The 25,203-nt window shown below is 40.2% G+C and overlaps 1 protein-coding gene across 6 annotated transcripts in view; it reads right to left on the bottom strand.

Moving 5' to 3' along the window:
• Positions 1–1,411: 1,411 nt before the first annotated feature.
• pacsin1b (protein kinase C and casein kinase substrate in neurons 1b) overlaps positions 1,412–25,203 on the bottom strand; it is a 29,273-nt gene continuing 5,481 nt past the window's right edge. The window contains exons 1-11 of one of the 6 annotated variants that reach the window (XM_078947311.1): positions 16,935–17,033; positions 16,601–16,618; positions 10,908–11,030; positions 7,662–7,818; positions 7,320–7,555; positions 6,996–7,151; positions 5,406–5,581; positions 5,204–5,324; positions 4,993–5,114; positions 4,627–4,823; positions 1,412–4,047 (exon numbers count right to left, since the gene is read on the bottom strand). In XM_078947311.1, the coding sequence (XP_078803437.1) occupies positions 3,938–4,047; positions 4,627–4,823; positions 4,993–5,114; positions 5,204–5,324; positions 5,406–5,581; positions 6,996–7,151; positions 7,320–7,555; positions 7,662–7,818; positions 10,908–10,964 (1,332 nt within the window). In that variant the 5' untranslated portion in view covers positions 10,965–11,030; positions 16,601–16,618; positions 16,935–17,033 and the 3' untranslated portion in view covers positions 1,412–3,937. Of the gene's footprint in view, positions 4,048–4,626; positions 4,824–4,992; positions 5,115–5,203; positions 5,325–5,405; positions 5,582–6,995; positions 7,152–7,319; positions 7,556–7,661; positions 7,819–10,907; positions 11,031–11,310; positions 11,331–16,600; positions 16,619–16,934; positions 17,183–23,285; positions 23,333–25,203 lie in introns of those variants that run through there. The other 5 variants (XM_078947312.1, XM_004068829.4, XM_078947313.1 and 2 more) reach the window with 5 other exon arrangements.

Genomic DNA, 25,203 nt, shown 5'->3' with positions numbered 1-25,203 from the left:
GCGGAGCGGGTCCCCTTGGAGGGTCCGGGCTCGTACCTGGGGTTTGGGCGGGGGGGTGCCCGGAACTCCTGGGTGGTGATGGGGTGCTCGTCTGGGGCTGCGGGCGCCTTTCTCCGGTGGGGCCCTGCGCTGGGCTCTCCTGGCGCGGCGGGTGGGCTGCTCTCCTGGTTGGGCTGGGGCGGCGCTCTCTTTCCCTCCGTGCCTCCCTGCTCTCTGGCTCTGGGGGCCTCGCGGCGGTCCGGCTGGCCCTGGCCTGGGTGACGGATTTGGTCGCCCGGGGGGCGGTTGTTCCCTGCCTGCTGCCATGTGGCGTTGGGGGGATTCCGGCTGCCGCTGCTGCTGCGGTGGGGGTCTTGGTGTGGGGATGGCTGGGCACTCTCCTTCCATCTTTACACATTCCTCCATCCATTTTAGAAGAACATAAACACTCACCTGAGCACAGGTGTTAGCTCACCTTTGCACTAATAGTTTGCGTGATAGAATGAATGAAATATTTCACACTAGTTGGTTTTAAGGCATAAGTATGCGTGTGTGAACACTATCTGTTTTGTGTACATGTTGACGTGGGCATTTTTGCGGCTAGCAGGTGTTTGAGTGTGTGTGTGGACAGGCCCCGCCCTTTTTGTACTACATTTGAACCTTACCGTAACGATAAACAACCAGTAGACTTGTTGCTTTATGCTGCTTCATTGTCTTATCCCCCCTCCCCTCCTATTATCACCCTCCTAACCCCCCCCCTCTCTAACATCCCTCTCTCTTCTTCCCTTCTTTCCTTTTCCGTCCGGTCCAACACCAAAGATTTTCAAACATGGTTGAAATTAATAAAGTTTTGCCTCAATTACAAAAGGGATTTATTCAGACAGACCTTTGGTTTGTCTGAAGATTAATAACCCCTCTTGTTAAAGTAAAATATGTCCAACACAAGAGGCCCTCAGCTGGCATGTGCCTGCCCAGCGGTTGGACAGGACAAGTTAAAAAAAAATATATATATATATTTAAGCAATTTTCTTAACAATATAAATAATTACCCTTTAAAAGAGAAAATTTGACTGCACTAGAAAAAGAAGTTGAATTCATACAGAAAGATGATAAAGACATTACCACGAGCTGTCTGAAGAAGTATTTTTTTTTTTTTGATTATACATTCCAAAGTTTGAAGTATTTCTCATGATGAATGCCATCAAATCCCGTATGGGATCATTTCATTTTGACATCTTTTAATGTTTATTTTCTTTTTATAATTTAACATTTTATCTTTTAAAGTAGCAGTATTTATATAACAGGAACTCGACACATGCTGCCCCCCAACTTTTGATCCTTTTTTACTGTTGGTTTTCAATTACTCAACAGTATTGTAGAACTAAACTGCAAATTATGTTTTTTGTCTTCATGTCTCTTTTGCATGTCCCAATTTTCTGACGTCATCTTTTATTTTATTCCATTATCAAGTTGAAATTACAACACAATGCCAAAGAAAGATTTAAGTAAAATGAAAGTTGCAAAAGAACACAATATTAATTTGAAAGAAAATGATTCTACAAATCAGTCTCCAGCTTCACAGTTGATGAAATAAATATCTTGGTATTTTCTCAAAAACAGTAAAAGATTCATTCAAGAGTCAAGAGGAAGAAGTCTGTGATAATGTGGTTGTCAAACATTTACAAAGGGTGTGCATGTCATGTCGGTGTAAACTGATCCAGATGAGTCGGATTCTGTGGAAGGGAGCCCTCTTTTGCTAAACAAACACACACTGAATGAAGTGATAAGCAGAGCTGCAGAGAAGGACCAGAAAGCATCAATGCAACAGGAGAAATTTGTCTTCTGTTAAATAAGTTTAGCTCCTGCACCAGAAAATTTCATCATCTCATCAATATTTCAAAAAAAACCCAACAAGATCAGGTTTCCTGTTGGCTTTGCCGCAGTAAGAGAACACCTGCCTGCCTCCTGCAAAGAGGAGTCTTCATCAACAGGTGCAGCTAAAAATGAAACTGCTGTTCACATACATTCTGTTTGTTCATGCCTCTTTTAAATGTTTGCTGAGGATCAACATTTCAATTAAAAGATACATTTATTACAGCCTACTTTTTGGGTAGAAAATCAAGAACGCACATCATCACCCTGACAGAGTAGACAGTTTAATTGAATTGAGATGTCAATAGTCAAGTGAGAGCGAAAAAAGGCCATGCGTTGCATCGGTTCCCAACGAGGGAGCATCAACATGCACATAATCACAGAGATAAGCAGCCATGACATTCACTAAAGTAAACACATTTTGATTAACTGTAGAAACAAATAAATTAAAATCTGGGTTGTGAAATGAAGCTGCTACCTACAGGAAACAGCTGCAGGCAGTTTCTCCTCGTCTGCTGTATCGGCTTACGGGGAATAAATACATGGAAAGTACTGGATATGAGAGGCACATCGGAACAGTAGAGGTTAATGTGAACAGTCCTAGCAGGGAATATATTTGCATTTCAAAGACCAGCTCTGCTGTGAGCCGCTTTGTTTTTTTATTTTTTCCTTTTTTTTATAACAGTGAGCTGCCTTTAATGTTGTCAGAAAATATGAATGAAGTGGGTGCATGAATGTAGCTGAAAGACCAGCCAGGTCAGGAAGGGAAAAGCATTGTTATGCTTTCACAGAATAGGATGAAACGCTTTTATAAGAACTCCCTCCAACAATGAGCTTTAACAGAGTAGTTTGGGCTTAGAAGTACTCCAGTTAATGGATGTGGAAACTATGCTTCCATCACGTGTTCTCACTGCTGCTGAACTGACTGGTGTTTTTAACATGTTTTCTTTTTTCTTTTTTAGCATTTTTCTGATGATGGACATATATTAAGAAAATTAAGCTCCAAATTTCATTTCTGAGCATCTCTTTGTTGTGAATCAGGAGCAGATGAAAAAATGTTGTTTGATAAAGATTGTATTTGTTACATAGAAGCTACAATCAGCAGGCCACAAGCTTCCAGATGCACTCTATTCTGATGCAGCCACTTGCAGACAAACAGATCCATGTACGTCTGTGTTTTCCTCACCGAGCTGGCACCTGGATCAAAACTATACGGCAGGATAGCTCCGATATTGCTCGCCATTCTTGTTAAACAAGTAATGTTAGGTCGGGGTTGTGAAGGGCTGTAGGCTAGCGGGAATGAGTGTCAACAGATGGATGATGGAAAAAGGAGGCAGGCTTATGGTCCCACTTACAACTCAGAGGGGAATTTCTGCTCAACTACTGCTGCTCTGCAGAAACTACGACCTAGAAAACGACAGTTTTTAAAAACAATTTTGGCTAAAATCATAATTAAAAGACCATTGCTTTTAGAATAGATCAAAAGATGATCGGAGTGGGACTTTAAGCAGCAAATAGATTAAAAACAATTAAAAAAAAAATTTAAAATGAACTTCTTTCTTCTGTTTCTTTGGGAATAACTGCTGTGAATGACACTGGCGTGGCGTTTGAACTGAAGGCCTTAAATGTGCCTCAAATCCAGTGGAAAGCACTAGGAATGCCAAACTATTCCTCTGGGGCCTAACATGTAGCAGAGATAAAAACACTTATACTGAATGAAAAAAACTGTACAAGTATCCAGGCTGTAAAATGGGATTCAAGTATTTACATAAAATGCACAATGCATAGCTCATTCTGGCTGCAGAGGCACGTCTGACGACACCATGACAACATCTGGTGAGAGAATAACCTGCTGTCCTCACAGTTGATATCAAGCTGAACACAAAGCAATCCTCTTTTTCTGTTAAAGGATTTGAAGGTGATGTGCTCCTGAACAGGTTCTCCATGGTGAAGATGAGGGCAGCTCACAGTGCCTGACAGGAGGAGGAGCTTTCCTCTGAAGTCTCTAGCATTGTGCAGGTGTGAGTGGACGGTTCAGTTTCATCTGTGATGAGGGGAGCAGCTGAGCTAAAAAGGAAAAAAAAACTCAGATTGCCTCCACGTAATTGGCTGGGTAAAGACCCAGCTTGCCGTTGTCCAGGCGACCTTTACACCAGCCCTGTTCATCCTCGTCCTCCAGCTTCGTCAGCTCTTCTCCTTAATTAGCAGAGACAGGAACACATAACATTCGATCAGATGGAACATTTCGAATGTGGATGTAAAGGCCAGAGAAATAAATTTCCAGTTTGTTTGATCACTTTTTTATTTACTGATTATTATTGATTCGAAATCAGTTTTTCGAGGCTTGAGTGGAGATGAAGCCAAGCATGTGCTGCATTAAAATTGAAATATTATGTCTGATGTAAGTATGTTTTTCTCTATGTTGTATGCTTCCAATACATGTATTGATAGTAATGTTTGTGGGTTTTAAATAATACTAGATTCAGATGACGGCTTCTTCTCGTCCTGGGAGAGGATCCCTCCTTCATGTGGACATCCCTGAGGTTTCTTCTTTTTTCCCCCCCTGGAATTGGTTTTTATTTTGAAGCGTTTTGCTTACTGAGATGGAGGGTCTAAGGGCAGGGATGCCCGGTTTAGTCTGTTTAGTTTAGCAATTAGCTTTTGTATTTTATAACAGATTTAATATTTTCTACAATTAGTGAAGCCCGTTGAGACAACTGTGTTGTAATGTTTGGCTATATAAATGAACTCTGTAGCTTTGGTCCTGACACCCACCTGCTTTAAAGGTCAGCTCGTCCTGCTCTTGACCCTCGTAGTCGTATAGCGCTCTTACTCTTACACCCCTCCCCACATCCTCCTCGAAGGGGTTCGACCCTCCGTTGGTGTCGCTGCCTGAGTTTGGAGCCATCTGGTCTTCATCTGACCACTCTGTGGAGGGCGTGTATGCCTGGTTCTTCTCGTAGCTGCTCACACTGAACACACAGTCCAGAGAGTTACCATCCAGTGTTTTTGGTTTCTGACAAATATAGCAGTCCTGCTCTTTTTTAACCAGAGTTTATGTCTCAATGAAGTTGTACACTAAAAGTTACTTTGGTGACATACATTAAACCAATGAGTAGTCAGAATTTGTTAGGAGGTTACCTTCCTCTGTCTCCTCCTTGAGAGTGCTGCACAGATGGTGTGACATGAGTCAGCTTGATCTTATCTCCTTTCCCTATCTTTTCTTTCTTAGCGATGCTGTGAGCAAGATCTGGGTTGTATTCCTGCAAATAAATAAATAATAACAAAGTAAAATGGCATAAATTGTTTTTTGTGGTGGAACAGCATTTGCAGCAAAACGGCTGAAGACTACCTCAAACTGTGGCCAGTTCATGTGCATGCCAGGACCGTGGCTGCTACTGAACCACCTCAGATCTTCCTGTGGGCTTGCTGATGAAATGGTTTGTTCGAGGTCCCGGTACACAGCGGCATAACTGTGGACAGACGATTAAGATTCAGTGAAAGTAGCAGCTGATGACTGTTTCATCTGTTCCCAGCTGAGAGTTTGGTCAAACCTTTGGTTCTCTGTGAGGTTGAGGTGATGTTTGACATCCAGCAGCACCTCTTTGATGAAGCTCAGCCTCCTTTCTTCAAACTGCTGGCACTGTTCGAACACTTGCTCCATGCTTTCTGTGTACTGTGGGGTGCTGTTACTCAGCTCTTCCAGAGCCTTCTCGTACTTCTCCCTTGCCTATGTGACAAGACACATAGGAAACATAAAAAAAAGTTTTTCTTACCATGAGAAAGTCTACATAAGCCCCAATTAATTAACAAAAAAACTCTAACTGGTATAGAAATTTTAATTTCAAATTAAGTTAAAAAAAAGTCAGAAATTGAAACACTACAATAGATTAGAAGGGTTTTATTTAGATTTGTATTAACTCTTCATTTTTATTTTATTTTGTAAGCTTATATCCTGAAGTAACTTCCTGTTTGGCATAAGCATAAGAAACTAGACTTTTGTTAATGGGAGGAGTTAGGAACACCCCACAATTCTTTGCTGCTTCAATATTTAAAGCAGGGGGTGTGCAACACCAGTTATTGAGGGCTTTGTTCTTTTTTTTTGGGCAGTTGTTACTGTCCTATAAGAAATAAGAGTATCTAATGATAACTCGGCTGTTCTCGAGACCGAAAGTAAAAAACAAAAAACGGGATTTAAAGCTACAAACATTTGATGAAAATCTTCTGATCTTAACATGTCTGATGCAGCGGCACTTTGTCATCATTATTTATCAATTCCAAATGGGACAAAAGTGACTAAAAGTACTTAAAAATGTGATTACAGTGTTTAAAAATCTGATTTATCCCTTAGCAAAAAGTAATCTATTTTAGTGTACTACAAGTACATTTAGTCTTCATTCAAAGTAAGGCAGTATACTTGAAGTTTACTTTTTTATATAGTATCTGTATGTTATGAACTTAAAATGTTCCGATTTAGTTTGAATAAGTTTTCAGTTAGTCACTACAGACTACACTAAGGGACTACAGTAGACTTGCTATACTTGTTAAAGTACACCTAACAAAATAAACTTCAAGTGTACTACTTTTCGTGAACGGATAGTATCCAAAAACCGTAACATTTTAGTTTATCGGCAAACTGCCTGGGGAAACAGTCAAATGTTCTGAATGCCTTCTCTTTGTAATTGGGGTTAGGGTTGAGGGGGGCAGGTTTGCTCTGTACTGAGGGGTGCAGTGAGCAAACCTGAGGTAATTTTTTTTTTTTTTTTACTCAGAGGCAGATTTCTAATGAACTCCCGCCGCTCTGCAGAAACTATGTCCGAGAAAATTACAGTTCTTTTGACTTTGCCTAAAAGCAGCATAATCAGAATTAAAAGACCAGTGGAGAACACTTTTACACTAGATCAAAAGATAACTGGAGTCCTTAACGTAATCTCTACGTGTTTAAATCCCCTATAAAACAACTCGCATTTATTCTACAACACCAGTCCATTTTTTTTATATATTTAAAAGCCTTTTTTGGGGCAACATGAGAAAAATATATCTAAAAACATCACAAAGGCTATTCTTGGTTTTTAAGACAGGAAATGATTTTGCACATTGTTGATCCCAGGGGCTTTTTGGAACCACTGAGCTGCTGTTCTCACCTTTTGGGAGTCCTGTTTGCACTTGTCTAGTTTCTCCTGGAGCTTCTTTTGCTGTTCCGCGGGTACCGAGGCCTCTGCCCTGCTGTTCGCCTCTCTAGTGACGGCGAGCCTCTCCTCTTTACAGGTCATGTGATAAGATTTTTTAGCAGCCTCGAGCTAAACATGAAGTATGACAAAAAAATGTATAAATAACACTTGGACTTGTGGTTTTCTTAGGTTTTTAAATGTACGTTTTATTTATTTTATACTGAGTTCCACCCCATGGGGTATTTAAAGCATGCTTAAAGAAAAGCAAGACAGCTTAGTCTTTCTTTCTTCCCTCACCTCCTTTAACTTTTTGGCCCATGGCTTTTGGGCCTTCTTGAACCCTTCTTCTGCCTCCTTGGTCTCCTTGAATCCTCCCATCATCTGCTTGTGGTAGGAGTCTTTTTGCCAGTTCTTCACCTTCTCAAAGTCCAAGTTTATCAGGCTGTTCTTCACGTCCTGGTGAAGGTCACTCACCTTGTCAGCCTCCGTCATCAGGGCCATCCAGGCTCGCTCCACCGTGCCATACTGAGGCCCTGGTCAAGAAAAAACACGCAATTCCGGCTAATATTCCCAGAAAATAAAAATAATCAAGCTTTTAGAAGACTTTTCAGATCCATTCTTCACAGACATAGGACTTACCTCTGTCTACCATCTGCCTCCATCTTTTGGACCATTCAGTCAGCTGCTGAGCGTACGCTTTCTCGATTTTGGCACGCTCCTGAATGCAATTCATCAGGTCATTGCAGAGTCGATTGCCATCATCAATCCGCTTCACCGTTCGTTTGTAGTTACCAACCTTTCAGGAAAAGACAAGCATTAGACTGCACCCACTGCACATTTCTCAGGCAGTCAAAGCTGATGGAAAGCATTTTTGTTTTAAAAAAAATATTGCTGGAGTTCTTTTTGTTCTCTAAAAGGGGATATTATGCATGAAAGATTAAAAATGTGTAAAAATAATTCTTAAAAACATTTTGAATGAAGAATGATCAGTCTATAAGTGTGTGCAAAACAGTATTTGTATGTCTATCAATTTATGGTAAATAAAAAGAACCTATTTGTTTCATTTTCAATTAATAATGCACATAGAAAATACATTTTCACTGGCAATATAAAGCTGAGACCCAAAAGAGGTGGTTGTACTGTTTATTTTGTAATCATGAAATTGTTAGAACTTTGTCAGTAAGATATTAGAAGCCATTTTTAGATGTTCACTTTGTTTCTGTCAAATCACTTCTGGATCCTGCTTTATGAAACCCCTTACTGCTTCCAGGCAACCATCTATTTAACATTAGGAAGCTGAATCTACTTTGTACTTTTGTGAGTCCTTTCTCTCATCCTCACATCCTGCAGGTGATCACTGACAGGAGGCAACGGCAGGCAAGAAGCTGCTAATGCTGCTGCTGTTAGGAGCCGTGCACTGAAAGCAGGGGGCGGGTTAATGTCGGGTAATTTACAACTCTCCATGAACACAGGAGTGGCCTCCTGTGAGCTGGGAGTTTTGCCCAGAGACAGCCGAACAGAAAGAGTAATAAAACAGTTGTCTTCACTCATTTAACACCCTGACAAAGGAATCTGAGCATGTAATCAAACAAAGAAAAACCCAAAAAGGACTTTCAACTCAGCTGAAGTTTGGACTTAACAAAAGCAGCTGGGGGATAAATGATAGTATTCCACCCCAGCAGCAGCAGCAGCAGCAGCAGCAGCAGCAGCAAGCTGAGTCAGCAGCCAGCACTGCAGCACCTCAACAGTACTGCAGTGACTGAGTAATAAAGTGACCAGAAACAACACCTTTGCTGCTCCAGCTGATGTCTGAACTCACTGTCAGACTGAAAGAATATGAGAAAATACAACAGGGACAAGGGGGGGAATGATAAACCCAGGCTATAAAAGTTATGGATTTACTTTTCCGTCTAAACTTGTCTCTGCGTATTTTTATCTTACATATGTGAATGTAAAGCAGCATATCAGTCTACAGTCTTTTTTTATGAGATCAGCTAAATTTATTATTCCAGCTTTGAAGACAAAAGAGCCGCCGTGTCATCTATAATGGATGTGATACCAGGAACCGGCTTCTCAAATTACTGGTGATGGCTGGAGGTACACGGAAGAAAACCCAAGAGCAACACTGACACAAAACGTGAGAAGATCTGGACAGTCTTCAGTTTAACCCTGAATTTGTTCATGAGCGAAAGATAACTTTTTCACATTTTAAAGCTACCTTCACACAGGAACGCGTGTTTAAACGGCCAAATCCAATGATTTGTCTATGTGTATGCATGTTCAAAACTCTCATGTTCACACGTCGCTGTGTAAGTTTTTCAGTCTGTTTTTGGACATTGAACGCGTTGAAAGATAAACCAGGGACTCTGGTTTGGTGACGTATGGGTGGCGTCCTGTTCAATACATGGACGTGTCAACAAAAGCAAAAGTGATCATTGAGGGCAAAACAATAGCTGTGGTTTGTCCCCGCATGGAACTCTGTGACACTAAGTCTTTCATATATCGGAATAAAGCTGTGAAGGAAAAAGCCTGCAGCAAGATTCACAAGGTTTGCATCGCTTCAACATTTTGCAGCAAGCCTCTTCCAACCGGGAGTTCACGCATTAGTATCGGGTAGGACAGTCCAGTGTGAACGCCATATGCTAAGAAGCGCGTTAAAGAATGATCGTTTAGTGCATTCTTGAGCATACACACATGCCCGAAGTGTACGTAGCATCACACTCATTTCTCAAAGTTATGCTAGTAAATGAGATGACAGGAACATAAAACAAAGTGATGCGGACACAAACCAACAATGCAGTCATGTGGTTACAAACTAACAGACAACAACTGGGAGTGGGTACAGTTCTCCAAGTAACCACTAAAGTCTTATTGCAAAACAAAGTTGTTTCTTTGTTTTAAATATCAAAACTTCAACTACAAATTAATCTTAATGAGCATGCTCAGACTAGTTTGTCCTATTTTTCACTCATTCTCTGAAATGTCAGGATTTAGTGGCCCTACAGATAGAAAAGATAGCAAGAACCATGGAGATATAAAAACTATCTAACTTGATAGAAACTAAAGGGTCACATGACCACACCCAACTGATCAACTGTCATAGTTTCAATTACTATCTTCTTTACTGAGCGATGTGGAGCAGTCACAGCCCAAAAGAGCTTGATGCTTTAAAAATCGATTAATCAATCAATCAATTGTGCATTAAACATACTAAAATAAAATACAAAAAAAAATAAAAAACAGAACAGATGCATATTTTTTTATCAACTCTTTTTAGACATCGACCTTTCTGCATTAGAGGAACACAGTAAAGCAGAGCAGTAAAGATCTTTAAAAACAATGTTGTGCTTCATTGGTCAAAACTGGTGTCTGTTATAATGGAAAAACACAAGAGGTACAACAACATGCTGAACACAGTCTAATCAATTATATGTAACCAAATGTAAATAACCAAAAAAACAAACAAAAAACGCCTAAACTGGAACTGACAAAGTTTCAACCCAGGATGAATGAGAGTGGCGCTGCAGCATGATTAGTTCTTAGTTGAACCTATTTGACACTTTTATTACTTTTAACACTTTATTGTGATAGGACTTGGCATGCTTAATCAACTCACTTATTAATAATGGCCCTGAGATCCCCCAGCATGTCAGCTTGGTGAGAAATAGTGTGAGTGTCACACTGATGCACGAGCAGAGAGGATCTAGCAAATCAATGAACCAACTCGTGATAGAAATGTGATGCTATGCATGCTGTCTGATTTATGTGCAAATATGTGCCTCCACACATGCTGATAAATAAGTCCGCTTATCTCCCCTCAGCCTGGAAGAGTTCAACAAAAGGCAGTGTCCCTCCCCAGCTATGTTCTATCTGCCAAAGCCTCACCTCCCAGAAGCTGTCGGTGGTCTCTTCCAAACTAGAATCATCATAGATTTCAGACATGGTCCTGGATTTGGGATAGTAGTGTCAGTTGTGTGGGATTTGCAGCAGAATGATGCTCTTCATGCACTGTAAGACAATTCCAAAACAAAGAAATGTGAACACAACAGAAACAACACTCAACATTCTAGACAAATGTCACTTATAATCTTAAGAATCTGATTGGCAGCTGCAACCTTGCAAAACTAAAGAAATGTTCACTTTATACATGAAAACAGAAAACAGAAAAAAGCTGAAACTGAAGTCAACATTTGCTGCAATTTCGTAAACTTTGTAAACAAAAGATTTCATTTCAGGCGTGCATTGAACACACATTTAAAAAAAAGCACACAAGTTTGAGAATGATTACCGGTATATCATTTCCATGTGCAGAATTCATAATTCTAGGAATATTTCCAGATGTCCCATTTAGAATACTGATAGCCACTCCTCCTACAATCGGCATGCTAACCTTGATGTTTGACTTAGCAGTATTGGAGAAAGTTCTAAGGAATACAGCGTAAAATCTTTGATTTAAAAACGCAAAATAGTTTACACATCTATTTCAACCTCATAAAAACAAAATTAGGAAAATATGACATAGACAGAGCCTAAAGGAGAAACAAGGGATTTGAAAACACTTAAACCAGCTCTAAGGCACAGAGGTAGCGAGATGACAATTTGGGCTTTTTGTGTCCAGCATTTGATCAACCAACCAACCAACGAGGCAGGCAGGCAGGCAGGCCGGCAGTCAATCAATCAATCAATCAACACAAATAACAGAAAAGTGCCCCTCCCCCAGGCACACTTGTCATGTTTTAATAATTAGTGATATACATCAAAAGGTACGTTGCACCAGGCTGTCCATACTTTTATCTTCTGTGTAAATTCAAACGTATTAACTTAAGAGTCAAAGGGGAAATTGCCCCTCATCAGTCATCAGCATCCGGCGGTCTCTTGAGGGGCTTCAACATTTACATTTTTTGGAGGTTTGGTTCAAAAGCTTAAATGCAACTTGGGACCTCCAGCCGCACCTTAAGAGGGCTGTAAAATAATCAGTGCTTATGTGTTCCACGGTTAAGAAAGAAAACAATAATTCCAAGTTATTCTGCTACAGATCTTCTTTCACTTTCGGCTTCTCCCATCAGAGTTTGCCACAACGAAACAACCCTCCCTTGAGGATGAGTCGCATGGTGAACTTGGCAATGTTTTTACGCTGGATGCCCTTCCTGATGCAACCCTCTAAATCCAACTGGGCTTGGGACCGGCACACCAGCAGAGAAGGGAATAGGGAGCAGCCCAGATTCGAACCCTGGTGTCACGGACTGAAGGCGCCGCAAACCAGCACGAGCTAAACCGGCCCCCATAAGTTATTCTGCTACAGATGGCTGAAGTGTAACCTTTATTCTGTAAAATTTTCTTTAGAAATTTGACTAAGTCTTTGTTAAATAACTGATCACATGATGTTAAACGACATCCCTTTTAGAACTTGCACATTTATAATAATCATTGATTTAAAATAAAGGTTAATTGCAACGATGAGGGATTTCTTCTAAGAATAAAGGTCAATGATGATAACAAATGAAGTAATTCTTGGCAGATCTTCTTCTTCCACTTTCGGCTTCTCCCATCAGGGGTCGCCACAGCGAACAAGTCGCATGGTAAATTTGGCAATGTTTTACGCCGGATGCCCTTCCTGACGCAACCTTCTCAAACCGGGCTTGGAACCGGCAGAGGTAGAGAAGGGAACAGGGAGCAGCCCGGAGTCGAACCCGGGTTTCACGGACGGAAGGCGCCGCAAACCAGCACGAGCTAAACTGGCTCCCCAATTCTTGGCAGATAAAAAAGGTTATCTAACAAAGTCTTTGGCTTTATACAACATGCTGATATGAAGAGACCTCAAGCACTTTGATAACACTAAGTTTCGTGCATGGAGGACTTCAGGCTCTCTCTGCTCCACTATCACATCAATGCCACCCAATTTAATGACTGCCTTTCATTTTCAGCTTGTAGACTCATCTAAAACCAATCTGCTCGGCTAACATTGCTACTCGCTTGAGGTATCAACAGCAGCTGTGACACAATCAGCAAAGGTGGCTCAAGAATTCATAAACAGGAAATTAAATAAGTGGCAAAACAGACCCCTGATTGTTTCTGACAGAGAACAAGCCCACACTGACAAAGACTTACTAACAACAACTATAGTTGTGCTGCTTCACTCTCTCCATTGGTTTTGGGTCGGCCCACAACTCTAATTTCAACATCGACTATGTAGATCTATTGAAAGTCACGTTGGCTTTTTATATTTTACTGTGCCAGTGCACAGGTGAGCATTTGACAATTTTTAACATTTGTTTCTGTTTCCCGTCTCGCTAAGATGCTAAAGTCAAGGGTTTGATTTTAAAATTGATAACATGTTCATATTCTCTTCTGAGGACAAATGTTATTATTAAAATGTGTGCAGTAGTTATTTAGTTAACAACTGGCTAAAATATTTCAAACATACTACTCCATTCCAATATGAAATATTAGCAAACTGTTGGGAGGATTTGAATAAGAAATACATCATTTTATAGACGAATACCTTAACTCACTGCTGACATTTTGAATATAAAAAGCATCTAAGCCTAATGAATAAACGGATTATCACTAGATGAGTCATAAGAGCGTGAGTTATCTCTTTAATTTTTCCGAAGCAGACTTTTTGTTTTTTTGCTCTTGATTGTTGGTGTAAATTACTTGTCTTTGCAGAAACAGTTGTACTGAGGCAACAACCAATTTTCACTCCTGAAGTGTAAATAGAGAGAAAGATAGGGAGGCTGAGGTCAATAGATATTGCTTTTGAAGCATAAAACTTGCCATTTTCTTTACTAAATTTATTGAGTTAATCAACAAAACATCTACAAATGTGACATGTTTCATTTGATATATGAAACGCCTCTGTTTAATCCAATATTAGATCAATTTGTAAAGTAATTTAAAAAAAAAAATTTTTTTTAGCAGTAAGCTAAGTAAATAAAGTCTTGTCCCTTTAGTGCTGCTAGATGACAACATTTTAAATCTTGAAACACTAAAGTTTTCTTGTTTTTAACACCGATCCAGTTTTGGTTCTATAGTTTGTTAAATTCTAATTCAAATTTAAACTTTATTTAAAAAGCACTTTTCATGCAGCAGCAACACAAAGTGCGTTACAGGTTTAAAACAATTTAAAATAAAATTATAAAATGCATCTCACTCAACAAATTTTTTTTTTTTTTTTTTTTTTTTCCACTTTCGGCTTCTCCCATCAGGGGTCGCCACAGCGAACAAGTCGCATGGTAAATTTGGCAATGTTTTACGCCGGATGCCCTTCCTGACGCAACCTTCTCAAACCGGGCTTGGAACCGGCACAGAGGTAGAGAAGGGAACAGGGAGCAGCCCGGAGTCGAACCCTGGTTTCACGGACGGAAGGCGCCGCAAACCAGCACGAGCTAAACCGGCTCCTCATCTCACTCAACAAATAGAGGCATAAAATGACACAGGAATAAAACTCCAAGTGTAAACAGAATTAGAAACTAATGTGGAAACCTAGCTTGATGCTGATTGGTGGAAGTGATATTTTGGGGATCAGTCCACGCAAGAGGCCGACCCAATCGTGATCACAGAGGACGTCACCGGGGGATTAACGCCTGATCAAGGCAAGCGGCTAGACCCGGAATACCCCACTGCAACGACCCTGTTCTATGAGAATGGCTGATCAATGTATGGAGGATCACCCTGAGGACAATGCTGGAGTTAAAACAAAATCTATTAAGAGTGAAATACAGATAAAGTAAAAGCAAATAATAATCAAATAATTAAATATCTCTGGGTTGATTTTTTTTTAAATATTACATTTTTTACCGTGAAAGAAGGATAAAAGTGCAACACTACAAACAATTACGGTACAAAGATACTGACAAAAAACTAAGATGGAAAACTTAAATGTGAGAAGGTGACACAAATACTACATGCACAAAAAGAACAACATGGAATGCAAATCAAGACCACATGCAAAAATAGAAATGCAAATAACTAATGAGAAATATGAGACAAGAATGCATCAAGGAGGGTTATTTGATAAAGCATTTTTACCTATAACTGAGGTAAAAATGGTCATTTGGGGAGAAGAACAGAGAAGCCTCTGTTTGAATAACACAGACTAATAAACAGACAAGGATCTGATTGGGATTGGATCTCTGATGATGTATTGATTAAAAATCAGCCACCAGCCTTTAAACCCTTCGGCAAATACGCAGAAACAATTTAAAATATATCATGCAGCATGATATCGATGTCAAGCCTTTCAAAATTTGGCATTTTGAGAATGATGCTTCATTGGTTCTTTGCTGAAAGCTACTGGGCTCATGTGAGAAGCTAAGAGCTTAACTTTGAGAACAATGATGACACCAGACTACTGAAGAAACGCACCTGTGCACCACGGTATTCATCTGAACATCCTCAGTCATCATAATCATCACTTACAGATGGGTTTCAGTCAGCTTTACAGGATGTTTAACTCTAATAGAGTATTGTAACAACATTGAAAAATGACAAACAAATGTGTTATTTACAGTAAAAACAATCTATCTGAACAATCTTTTTATTTTTATTTGAAAACAGACACTGGTTATCTGTTCCCTCACATTAACATTAGATTTATTTAAAATAAATGTCATGAAATTAACCACCAAACACATTAAATAACTTAAAGTGAAAGTGAATATGACGTTCTTACAGAGTAGAACTTTTGATAACAAAAATAAACAATTATTTAAATGTGATTTGGTTTCTACTTTTCTCAGCGGGACAGTCCCATGGACTGGGTCCAGAGAGGACACTAACAGATTTTGGTTTGGATTTCTTTCACATTAGGCCCTTTTGAAGCAAAGCAAATACTGAAGCGGAGCAAACTGCTTGGAAGAACCCCCGCAGATGAGAGTTTGCATCTCCTCACCGCATCACATTCACTCTGTTAGATACTTTACACTTTAGCCAGAGATCTGATTCTTCAGCTTTGTGAAAAGCATAGTTTAAGTCATTCACTCTCCTGACTTCCCCTCTGCACTTTGGTTCACCTGTAAATCGAGACCCTCACTCTAAGGGGGAGGGGCTCTCATGTTTGGTTCAAGTGAGCTTTCATCCAAATTGTAGTCTATTTAAACCCTGATGAGGATCAAACCTGCCCATGTAAATGTGTCCTAAGTAGGGCTCTTGAGTTATTTAATGCACTCAAAAACAAATAAAAAAAATCATCCAATTCCACAAAAAAACTAAAGGAAAATAAGAAATGGAAAGACAGAAATGGAACAATGGAGAGGGGATCGGGAGTGATGTGTTTTGATGGGAGGTCAGGGGGAGGGGTGGAAGCTGCACGGGTATTTGGGTCAATCATGGACCAGGAGCTGGGGCAGGACTTGACAATGAAAGGCAGATATGAAATGAGGGAATAATGTGAGCCATGTGAATAAAACCAAAATGTTCAGGTGTTGATGTTTAACCCAATGAGTAAAGCAGATCCAACAGTAACAATGCAGCGTGGAGAGCAGGCGGCAGAAGTGGGTGTTTCTCATGCTTGGTTAAGCCGTTAGCTGCATGGAGAGAGGAGAGCTTTTGTTCAGGGTAGCCTTTGCTTGTCTTACTGCAGATTGGAAGATTTCCTAGAAAGACCACAGGTAAGAACACTGAGGCTTCATGATTCAACTTTCCAAAGAAAAACACTGCCCAGTCCAAGGCTTAGATATCACAATTCACTTCTATTCACTCCTATCCCTGTTAAACAGCAGCGTCTCAGTTGGAAAACAATCAAGAGCATCGTGAGTAATCATAACATTATAACAAGTACACAGGCAACAAAAAACAACCACAACTCCCAGCTCTGAGAGGCAGCTGCATCAATACATCCCAGTGAGCCAAACCGCCAAACAATGACACCCCAAGAAAGCACTGCCCCCCACAAAAGCAACAAAAGCCTACCTCCGGTCCTCCATGAACAGCGGCGAAGCTCACAGCTAAGAGATACCAGACACGTGGGCTCCTCCAGCAAGCAGCCCCGCAACTCGTCCACTCTCTTCCTGTCTGACTCTACGTTTGCTCAGCAGCGTACGGCGTCTTGATGCTGCATCAGCGCGCGCAGCTACTCTAATCTGTCAGATCTTACTCAGTTACACAATGGCTGAGCCATGATCCAGTGGTGCGCTCGCCTTTAATTGCTCAAACAGAATGATAGACCAGAGAGATTACAGAGGGAAACAGGGCTGAGGGAGATGTGAGTGAGGTGCTCAAATACCAGTTTGGAGAGTTTTTGTTTAGCATAGAAAGGATCTTACTTTAATAAAAGAAACTACTTGCACGGTATGTAACAGCCACTTGAACATTCATTTCTATTGGACAGAAAAAAGGAAAAACTTGAAAGAAAAGTGCAACAGCTGAGAGCACAAAGGCTGACGTTGACCCTGAGAAAGGTGTTTAATGAGTAAGCTCTTTGGAATTTTAAGAATAACCAGCAAGCTCAGGTGTGCTGTTGACAAAGGAGCAATAAAACCTTGAATGATTAACTCAGTTTGGCTCACTGGGATGTTTTGATAAAATTCTGAAGCAGGCGTTCACCAATAAAACCTAAGACACTATTGGTTACAAAGCCAACTGCAATCCCAACTCCTCCACTTCACCAACACTCTAAGACTGCTTCATCTGCAGCGTCTGAAGCGGTTAAAGAACACCACGAGAGCTTCCTAAAGCTGGATGATAGAAACCTCAGTCAGTCTTGGATGCTACATGAGGACCAACCAGATCACACCTGAGGGCAGCAAACACAAGCTTTTTTCTATTAAAGCTTACCAATCAACTACGGTAGTTATTGTTTTAAATTAAAGACGATTGTAATGTATTTTTATCCCTTGCTGAGTGTGGAAGACCTACTGTAAACTTTGGAGTGGGTGAATTGCAAGTTCTTCATTCGAAAGAACTGGAATCCATGTATTTCAAACCCAAGCAACCTAAATATTTCATTACAAAATAAAACGAAGATGAAATTGTCAGATTACTGTAAATAAAACAAATCCACATTTATTCTTTTCATTAAACCTATTTTAAGATACTGCTATTATGCTGACCTGTTGGGATTTTTTTAAATAATTACTGTCAAGGTTTCGACTATTTCTTAACAAAGAGAAGAACAACACAGGAAACGAGAATTTATGTTCAACATCTGCAGAAGGAGAACCGTCTGTCACAGAGAAACTCTGCCTTCCCAGTGTATCCAGTCTGTTTTTATACTGTAGACTGGGGCTGATTACATGAAAGTGGGTCATTCAATCAGGCAGAACAGGAACATCACATCTTGTATAGTCAGCACATAGCACGTCAGTGTTTTCTCATTGAAAGACAGAACTGAGACACAATAGCTTTATGGTGATAATACCGTGTAGGCAAATGATAACTACATAAATACCAACAATTACTTCTTTTCATTTTATTATCACTAATCACTTTTTCCATGTATAAATATACTATTGTTGGGGGGGGGAATAATCTTTTTTGCAATATTTTCACACAAAGATTTTACATTGTAAAAAGATAAATTAACATTCAATTAAGATTTTTAAAAAAAGTTTAAACCAAAAGCAGACCTGAATACATTATAAAAAAGACCATCTTCTTACCATAAAAAGGCAAAATAATCAAAAAGAAAGGATGTTAACACATCTAAAATGTTATTTTGTTATATTATGTTACATTTTATAATATGCAAGTTATAATGTTTACATTATATATATATATATATATATATATATACATTATATGCAGCCTGAGTCCTCAACCAGACCCCACTGCCAGCCGGACAGGCAATAGACACTGGATGGAATGTACAGATGTACAATATAAGACAACAGAAACACCAAAAAATCAACATCAAAAGATACTGGTATTCTCCAACACACAAACACACCCTCTATCTGTGTCAGACCAGCTGGCTTTAGAGCACGCAGAATACAGGTTATGCAGATAAAGCTCTTTTCTTTCCCTCAGGACATCCTTGCTGCTGCTGCTCTCATCACATTCAGGTCCTCCTGATGAATGAGGCTCCTAAATATAGAGCTCGATAATCAATAATTCAAATTCAGCTGGGCAAACAGATAAATGGGACCGTCAGCCTGACCCATGTCCAGAAACTCTGTAAGGTTTGATGTGAGTTAGCATCACTAAAATAGGTTTAATAGGTCTGCCTAAGTACATAGGGTAATCTGTTTTTGCCAATTTGAATGATGAATTTGTGTCTTGTAGTTGTGCTGATTGATTTCTGCTACATGTCTACTGAATTTTGTAAACTTCCCCCTAAACTACATTCACAACTCCTTCTGTGTGCATGCTACATAAGTCTCTACGCAAGTCTCTATGTAAGGCTCTATGCAAGTCTCTACGTAACGTACTATGCAAGTCTCTACGTAAGGCTCTATGCAAGTCTCTACGTAAGGCTCTATGCAAGTCTCTACGTAAGGCTTTATGCAAGTCTCTACGTAAGGCTCTATGCAAGTCTCTACGTAAGGCTCTATGCAAGTCTCTACATAAGGCTCTATGCAAGTCTCTGTGCAAGTCTCTACTCAAGTTTCTACAGAAGTCTCTCTGCAAGTCTCTACGCAAGTTTCTATGCAAGTCTTTATGCATGTCTTGGCATTTTAAGAAGTCAGAACCGTTGAGGATTTGAAATGGAAAACCAAAAATAACACTATTCAGGTATTCCTCCGGCTTTAACCCATAAGCTACAGGTAAAACTTAAAGTCTTATTTTTATTTTTTTAACTTGTTCTGTCCAACAGCTGAGCAAACAGATTAGAACTGAAGGCCTTTTGTGTTGGACAGGTTTTACTATCACAAAAAGAAGTTATATAGCTTTGAGAAACCAGAGTGTAGATTTGTATAAACCCCTTTTTGTTGTATTATTTTTTATTTATTTGTTACATTTAGTGTGTGTGGGGAGGGAGAGGGGAAGAATGTGAGGGGGGTGGTGGAAGAGAGTAAAAGGAAGAGAGGTGAGAAAGTGGGGGATACAAGTACTGATTTGAATAAGTTATTATTTTAAGCTGTAACAATTATACCAAATCCGCTGGAAAGACAAATATTACATCAAAGGTGAAAATCTGACACTAAGATGAGCGCAAAATATCTGTCCATCAATACACTGTGGGTAAGGAGGAGGGATGAAGCAGACAGGGAGCAGTGTGGTAGTGTGCACGTGCACGTGGGGGTGGAGATACATGCATGCTGCCGTCGTGAACTGTGTGTTCATAAGGGGAACCAGATCCTACCCAGCCAGACCAGCCAGTCCAGGAGAGGGGAAGAGAGACCCCCAGGCCAGGAGACCCCCCCGGCATCCGGACCCAGGCAGCCCGGGATGGGGGGAGGAGGGGATCGCCCACCCACCCTGCCAGGCGCAGAGAAGGCCCCCCTACAGGCCCCCCCCCCCCCCCCCCCCACGCCCAAAGGCATAAGCAAACCCGGCGTCCGGCCCCCAGGCCACAGGACAGGAGCGCTTAGCCGTACCAGGCGGCAGCCATGGGGGCCACCGGGCGCCGGACACCGAGACAAGGGCCAAGGACGAAGCCAGGACCCCGAGAACCCATGAGCCGCCCACCACCCGACCGGCGCCCCGTCTCCGCGAGCCAGCCCCGGCACCCGACCCGAACAACCCAGAGATCGCCGCGCACCCACAGCCACCCCCCATAACCCTACCCACTACAACCCTCCTCCTCCGCCATATTATCTGAGCCCCCCTCCCCAACCCCCTCAATGCCCTCCCCCCTCTGTGATGGGGAGGGAAAGCCCCAGAGGATCCAGCGAGCCAGCCCCCAGGTCCGTCCCACCCATGCACTCTCGCACACATACTCACAATCTTCTGGTTACCCCCCACTGCCATGCAGTAACCCCCTAAATTAAATTCTTTAAATGCCAAATGGAAGACATTACTCTGATTGACTGACGAAGTGATGAAATATTAATATTAATATTCTAACTCATGATCTAATCAACTTTACCATTAAGAGATAGGTCATATTTAATTTAAGTTTTTCTTTTTATTAGGATTTTTTTCCAGGATAAAATCCAAAAACAGAAGAAACAAGGAAAAACCAACAGTATTTCTGGAGGTGTTTGACCTTTTCCTGATAAATGACTTTGTTAAATAAAGGTTATTTACACATTTGTTTTTTTTCAGGACAGACTGGCGACCTGTTCAGGGTGTCACCTGCCTTTGCCCATAAGTGGCCGGGATAGGCTCCGGCAGCCCCGTGACCCCGAAAGGGAACAAACAGAAGAAGATGAATGAATGAATGTTTTATTCTCAGTTTGCATCTGCGAACTTCATGACTACTTCCATCCAATGTCTTTGAGTAAACCTGGACTGGGAGGGTGAGCTAATAAACCCAATTGTTTGCTAGTTTGTTTTATTGACTATGTGATAAAAATAAAATGTGTCTGTCAATAGTGTGACTATGATAACTTAATGTTAACTTAATGTTGACAGAGTTGTTGGTTAAAAAACTCTTCAACATCACATATTTCTTATAAAATGTTCAGAAAAATGTTAAGTAGACCATTCCTAATGTGAGCACCTTCTTCCCAATACCTCCTCTAGAATATTCTATCGATGCAGATTATACTGTGCATGCAGATACACTCAATGATGAGAATAGCAGCAGACTAACAACGATTGTTTAGATAAAAGCAGGTATTATTACGATTGTTTCAATCAAATTGCTAATGCAAAGAACATAAAGAGCAAAGAAAATAGAATAAAGAAGGATAAAGAACAGTAAAACTTGCAGATACTTCACATGTTATGGATAAAGCTTTGACAGGTTGCAATAATAGTTTGGACATGATAATTTTCTGAGATTTTAAAAATCAAACAAGATAAGTGTGTACACCTTAAGAACCTTAAAACGCAACCTGGTAATTGATAAACGTCAGTTTTTTTCTAAGGAGTTGAGAGGACTGGGTAAAAAATTACTCATTTAATAAAAATATTAATGGATTGGATTTATCTGCACTTTTCCATAGCTAACAATGTGTCAATTATTCATTCACACTTGGTGATTCAATCACTATTGTCTTCAAAAACATATTCTAGGTATTCTTTAGAGTTGTGCTAAGTTTAAAACGTCTGCTTTGATTTAGATTAAATCATTAATTATGTGAAAAGTGTTTTTAATCAGCATCAAAAATACATTTTTTCAATGGAAATACAGGGAAAGATCAATATAATGGGTAAAACTATAAATTACTATAACTGTGAGTTAAAATCAAATCATAAACTTGTGAACCAAAATCATATTGATAAAGTATTTTAACTGACACCCAACAGTTGTGCTGGGTTTATGCAACCTTTTTCCCACAAGTACAGTCCAAAGTAGTTTTTGTAGCCTGGAACAGGCAATGTGGCAATTTCTTAGAGTGCTTTTACAATATAAAGTGGATTTTTAAGTACTTTAAGGCCCCTTGAAAATGTAAGGGATTTGTGAAAATGTAAGGGTTTTCAAGGTTTTTGTTTTTGGTTTGCAGGTGGGTCCCCAACAGAACACTCATTTTACTTCATCTTCTCCATAATTGAAGTGGGTGGAGAAAAATCTAGTCCCAACGGCTGCTTCACTTAAGGCTTTACTTTTGTCACTAGTGTGGTCACTATACAGTGAACCCAAACTTGAAGACTTGACAAGGCTTACATATTTTCAATATATACATGTGAGGGTGGCCATGGTATAGGAGTAGAGCGGTCGACCTCTAATTGTAGATTCTGTTCCCGCCTTGCTCGCCCATGTGTCAAAATGTTCTTGGGCGAGACACTGAACTCCACATTACCCCTGGTGGTTATGGGTTGGCGCCAGCAGAGCAGCCATCAGTGTGTGTGCCTGTGTGAATGGGACTGTGACTGCAAAGCATTAGGGGCCTTCAAGAAAGGTAGAAAAGCACCATATAATAATACGCCATTTACCATTTACTGACAGCATTATGCTTTTCACAGGAATTAACACTGAACATAAAAGCTTGCAGATAGAGAGATGTGATACGTTTACCGGTACTTGTCTTCAAATCATGTTTGCTGTCAGTTTCTCCAATTCAAAATAGCAGAAGAGATAACATTAAGTCTATACGTTCAGTCTGATAGGTTAAAGGCAGCAATCTAGGAGAAACCTAGTCAGAACAGTCCTTGGAAACACAATAAAAACTCTATGTTGACTTATTAAAAAAGAAACAAATTAACAATCACTGCAGCGTTACTGATAACCAGCAACTTTGACAAATCCAAACAACCAGCATGTCTTTTTCTTACCTGCACTATATACAACCAAGAGAGAACATCGACGTCGCTGACGGAACACGGTGAGCCGTTAATCATTAACTTGTTGTGCAAAAGAATGTTGCCACTCCCAGGTCATCCTTTAAAACAGTGGCTTATATTCAGGTAGGTGTGCGTCAGAAAGTTAGTTATCCCAGGGATTGAGATGGACAGGATACAGATAAGAGGAGTCATGTGTGAATAGACAAAGTCAAAGAACAGGAATGAGTCAGCACTGTATCCAAGCAACTAATACAAGCTTCACAGCTAGAGGTTATAGAAGATAAGATACAATTTTTCATATTACACATTATTTATGGATGCCTCTTTTTGCTCTCATGTGAGAAGAGTTGATGTATACCCGGAACATTCTGCAACATCATAACTGGGTTTAAAAATATATTTATAACGGTCCCTAAGATATGTCAAGTCGGATCTTGGAAAGAAAAAAATATATTCAAATCAGAGCAATTTCTTAACAACCCTGCAGGAGCACTGATCATGATTGCAACACCCTTTATGTGATGAAACAGTCAGAGGCAACTGTTGTCTCCTTCCACAGACAGATGCTCCCCCACGCTTCTGATATATGTCGCCTGCATATCATCTAATGAGGTTTTACCCCTGTGGGGCTCACAGCATTTGACCCCACTTTTACATCCTATTATGCTGCAAGTAAATTATGACCAACCGGCAAAGACAGCAGGAGCTGGTCTGCTCTTTCTCCATTTCATAACCAAGATGGCTTTAAATTTCAGAAGCTTTGCATCTAATACCTGACCATTATTAGACATTAATTTTTAGATACTGAATATGTATTACAAAAGATTTTGGAACTAGAGCAGATGTCCCTTCAAATTCACAGAAGTACCAACCGTTTGAAAACTAATGATTGTGGTTTGTGCCCGACCAGAATTCTATGACACCAAGTCTTTCATATATCGGAATAGAGCTGTGAAAGAAAAAAGCCTGGAGCACAGTTTGCGAGATTTGCACCGCTTCGACATTTTACACCCAGTCTCTTCCAAGTGTAGATGGCGGACATGCCTTAGTAGTGACGGTCCAGTGTGAGCATCATATGCTAAACACTCATCACGTGCCCAGTGTGAACATAGCATTATGAAAGCACAGAACCAACTTTAGCTGGTTTTATGAGGCAAACTTATTATCACGTAATATTTGTACATTGCAGATGTGAAATGTTTACAGTTTAGTGAATTCAGTCAATACGATGAGCGTTTGCGGAGAGAACTAATCTCTCTGAGTTTGCGTTTGCCTGAAATCAATAAGGTCTTGCACAGTGCAGTGGATGCAAGACAGACAGGGCGTTTATGAAAGCCTGCAGCTCAGCTCCTGCATGCTCCGTGAATGAGCCAGGCTGACTCAGGGGAGAAAATGGAAGTGACTCATTCAGAGGCAGGGCAGCTGCTAAATGCTTTGAAAGGTGCACAAAGTGGGGATAAAAATTCTCCGGCTCCCATAATTAAGGTTTACTGAGAGAAAATACTATTGAGAAAACAAAATAGTTTAAAAACATAAAGGTAGAAGACAGATTTTATGCACATTAAAGTAGGTGGGGGGGGGGGGGGGGGATCACAATCCTTAAAGCTAAAAAATCCTTTCAGTTTTACTTTTGGGTTGGATTGTTTATGTTTTAGTATTTTACTTGTATGGATTTGCAAACTCTCATATCCATTCCAAAATATGTATTTGTCTATTTTACCAACATGCTGGGATGGAACTAAAAATAGGCAGGACTCAGTAAAAGCACAAACCCTGAGAGCAATCCACAGCTTTTTAGGGTAATGGTCAAGTTTTCAGTGCCTTTAATGATCAGTATTTGAAAGAATTACAGGTTAACAATTTAATTAGTAGTTTCTTTGTCCTGATTTAAATTCTTTTACTCACACAT

Source organism: Oryzias latipes, chromosome 5 (assembly GCF_053564925.1).
Source record: "Oryzias latipes strain Hd-rR chromosome 5, Olatipes_Hd-rR_3.1".
In the NCBI taxonomy this organism is placed as follows: Eukaryota; Metazoa; Chordata; class Actinopteri; order Beloniformes; family Adrianichthyidae; genus Oryzias; species Oryzias latipes.
Note: the sequence above shows the minus strand (reverse complement) of the source record. Positions and strands in the feature narration are given on the sequence as shown.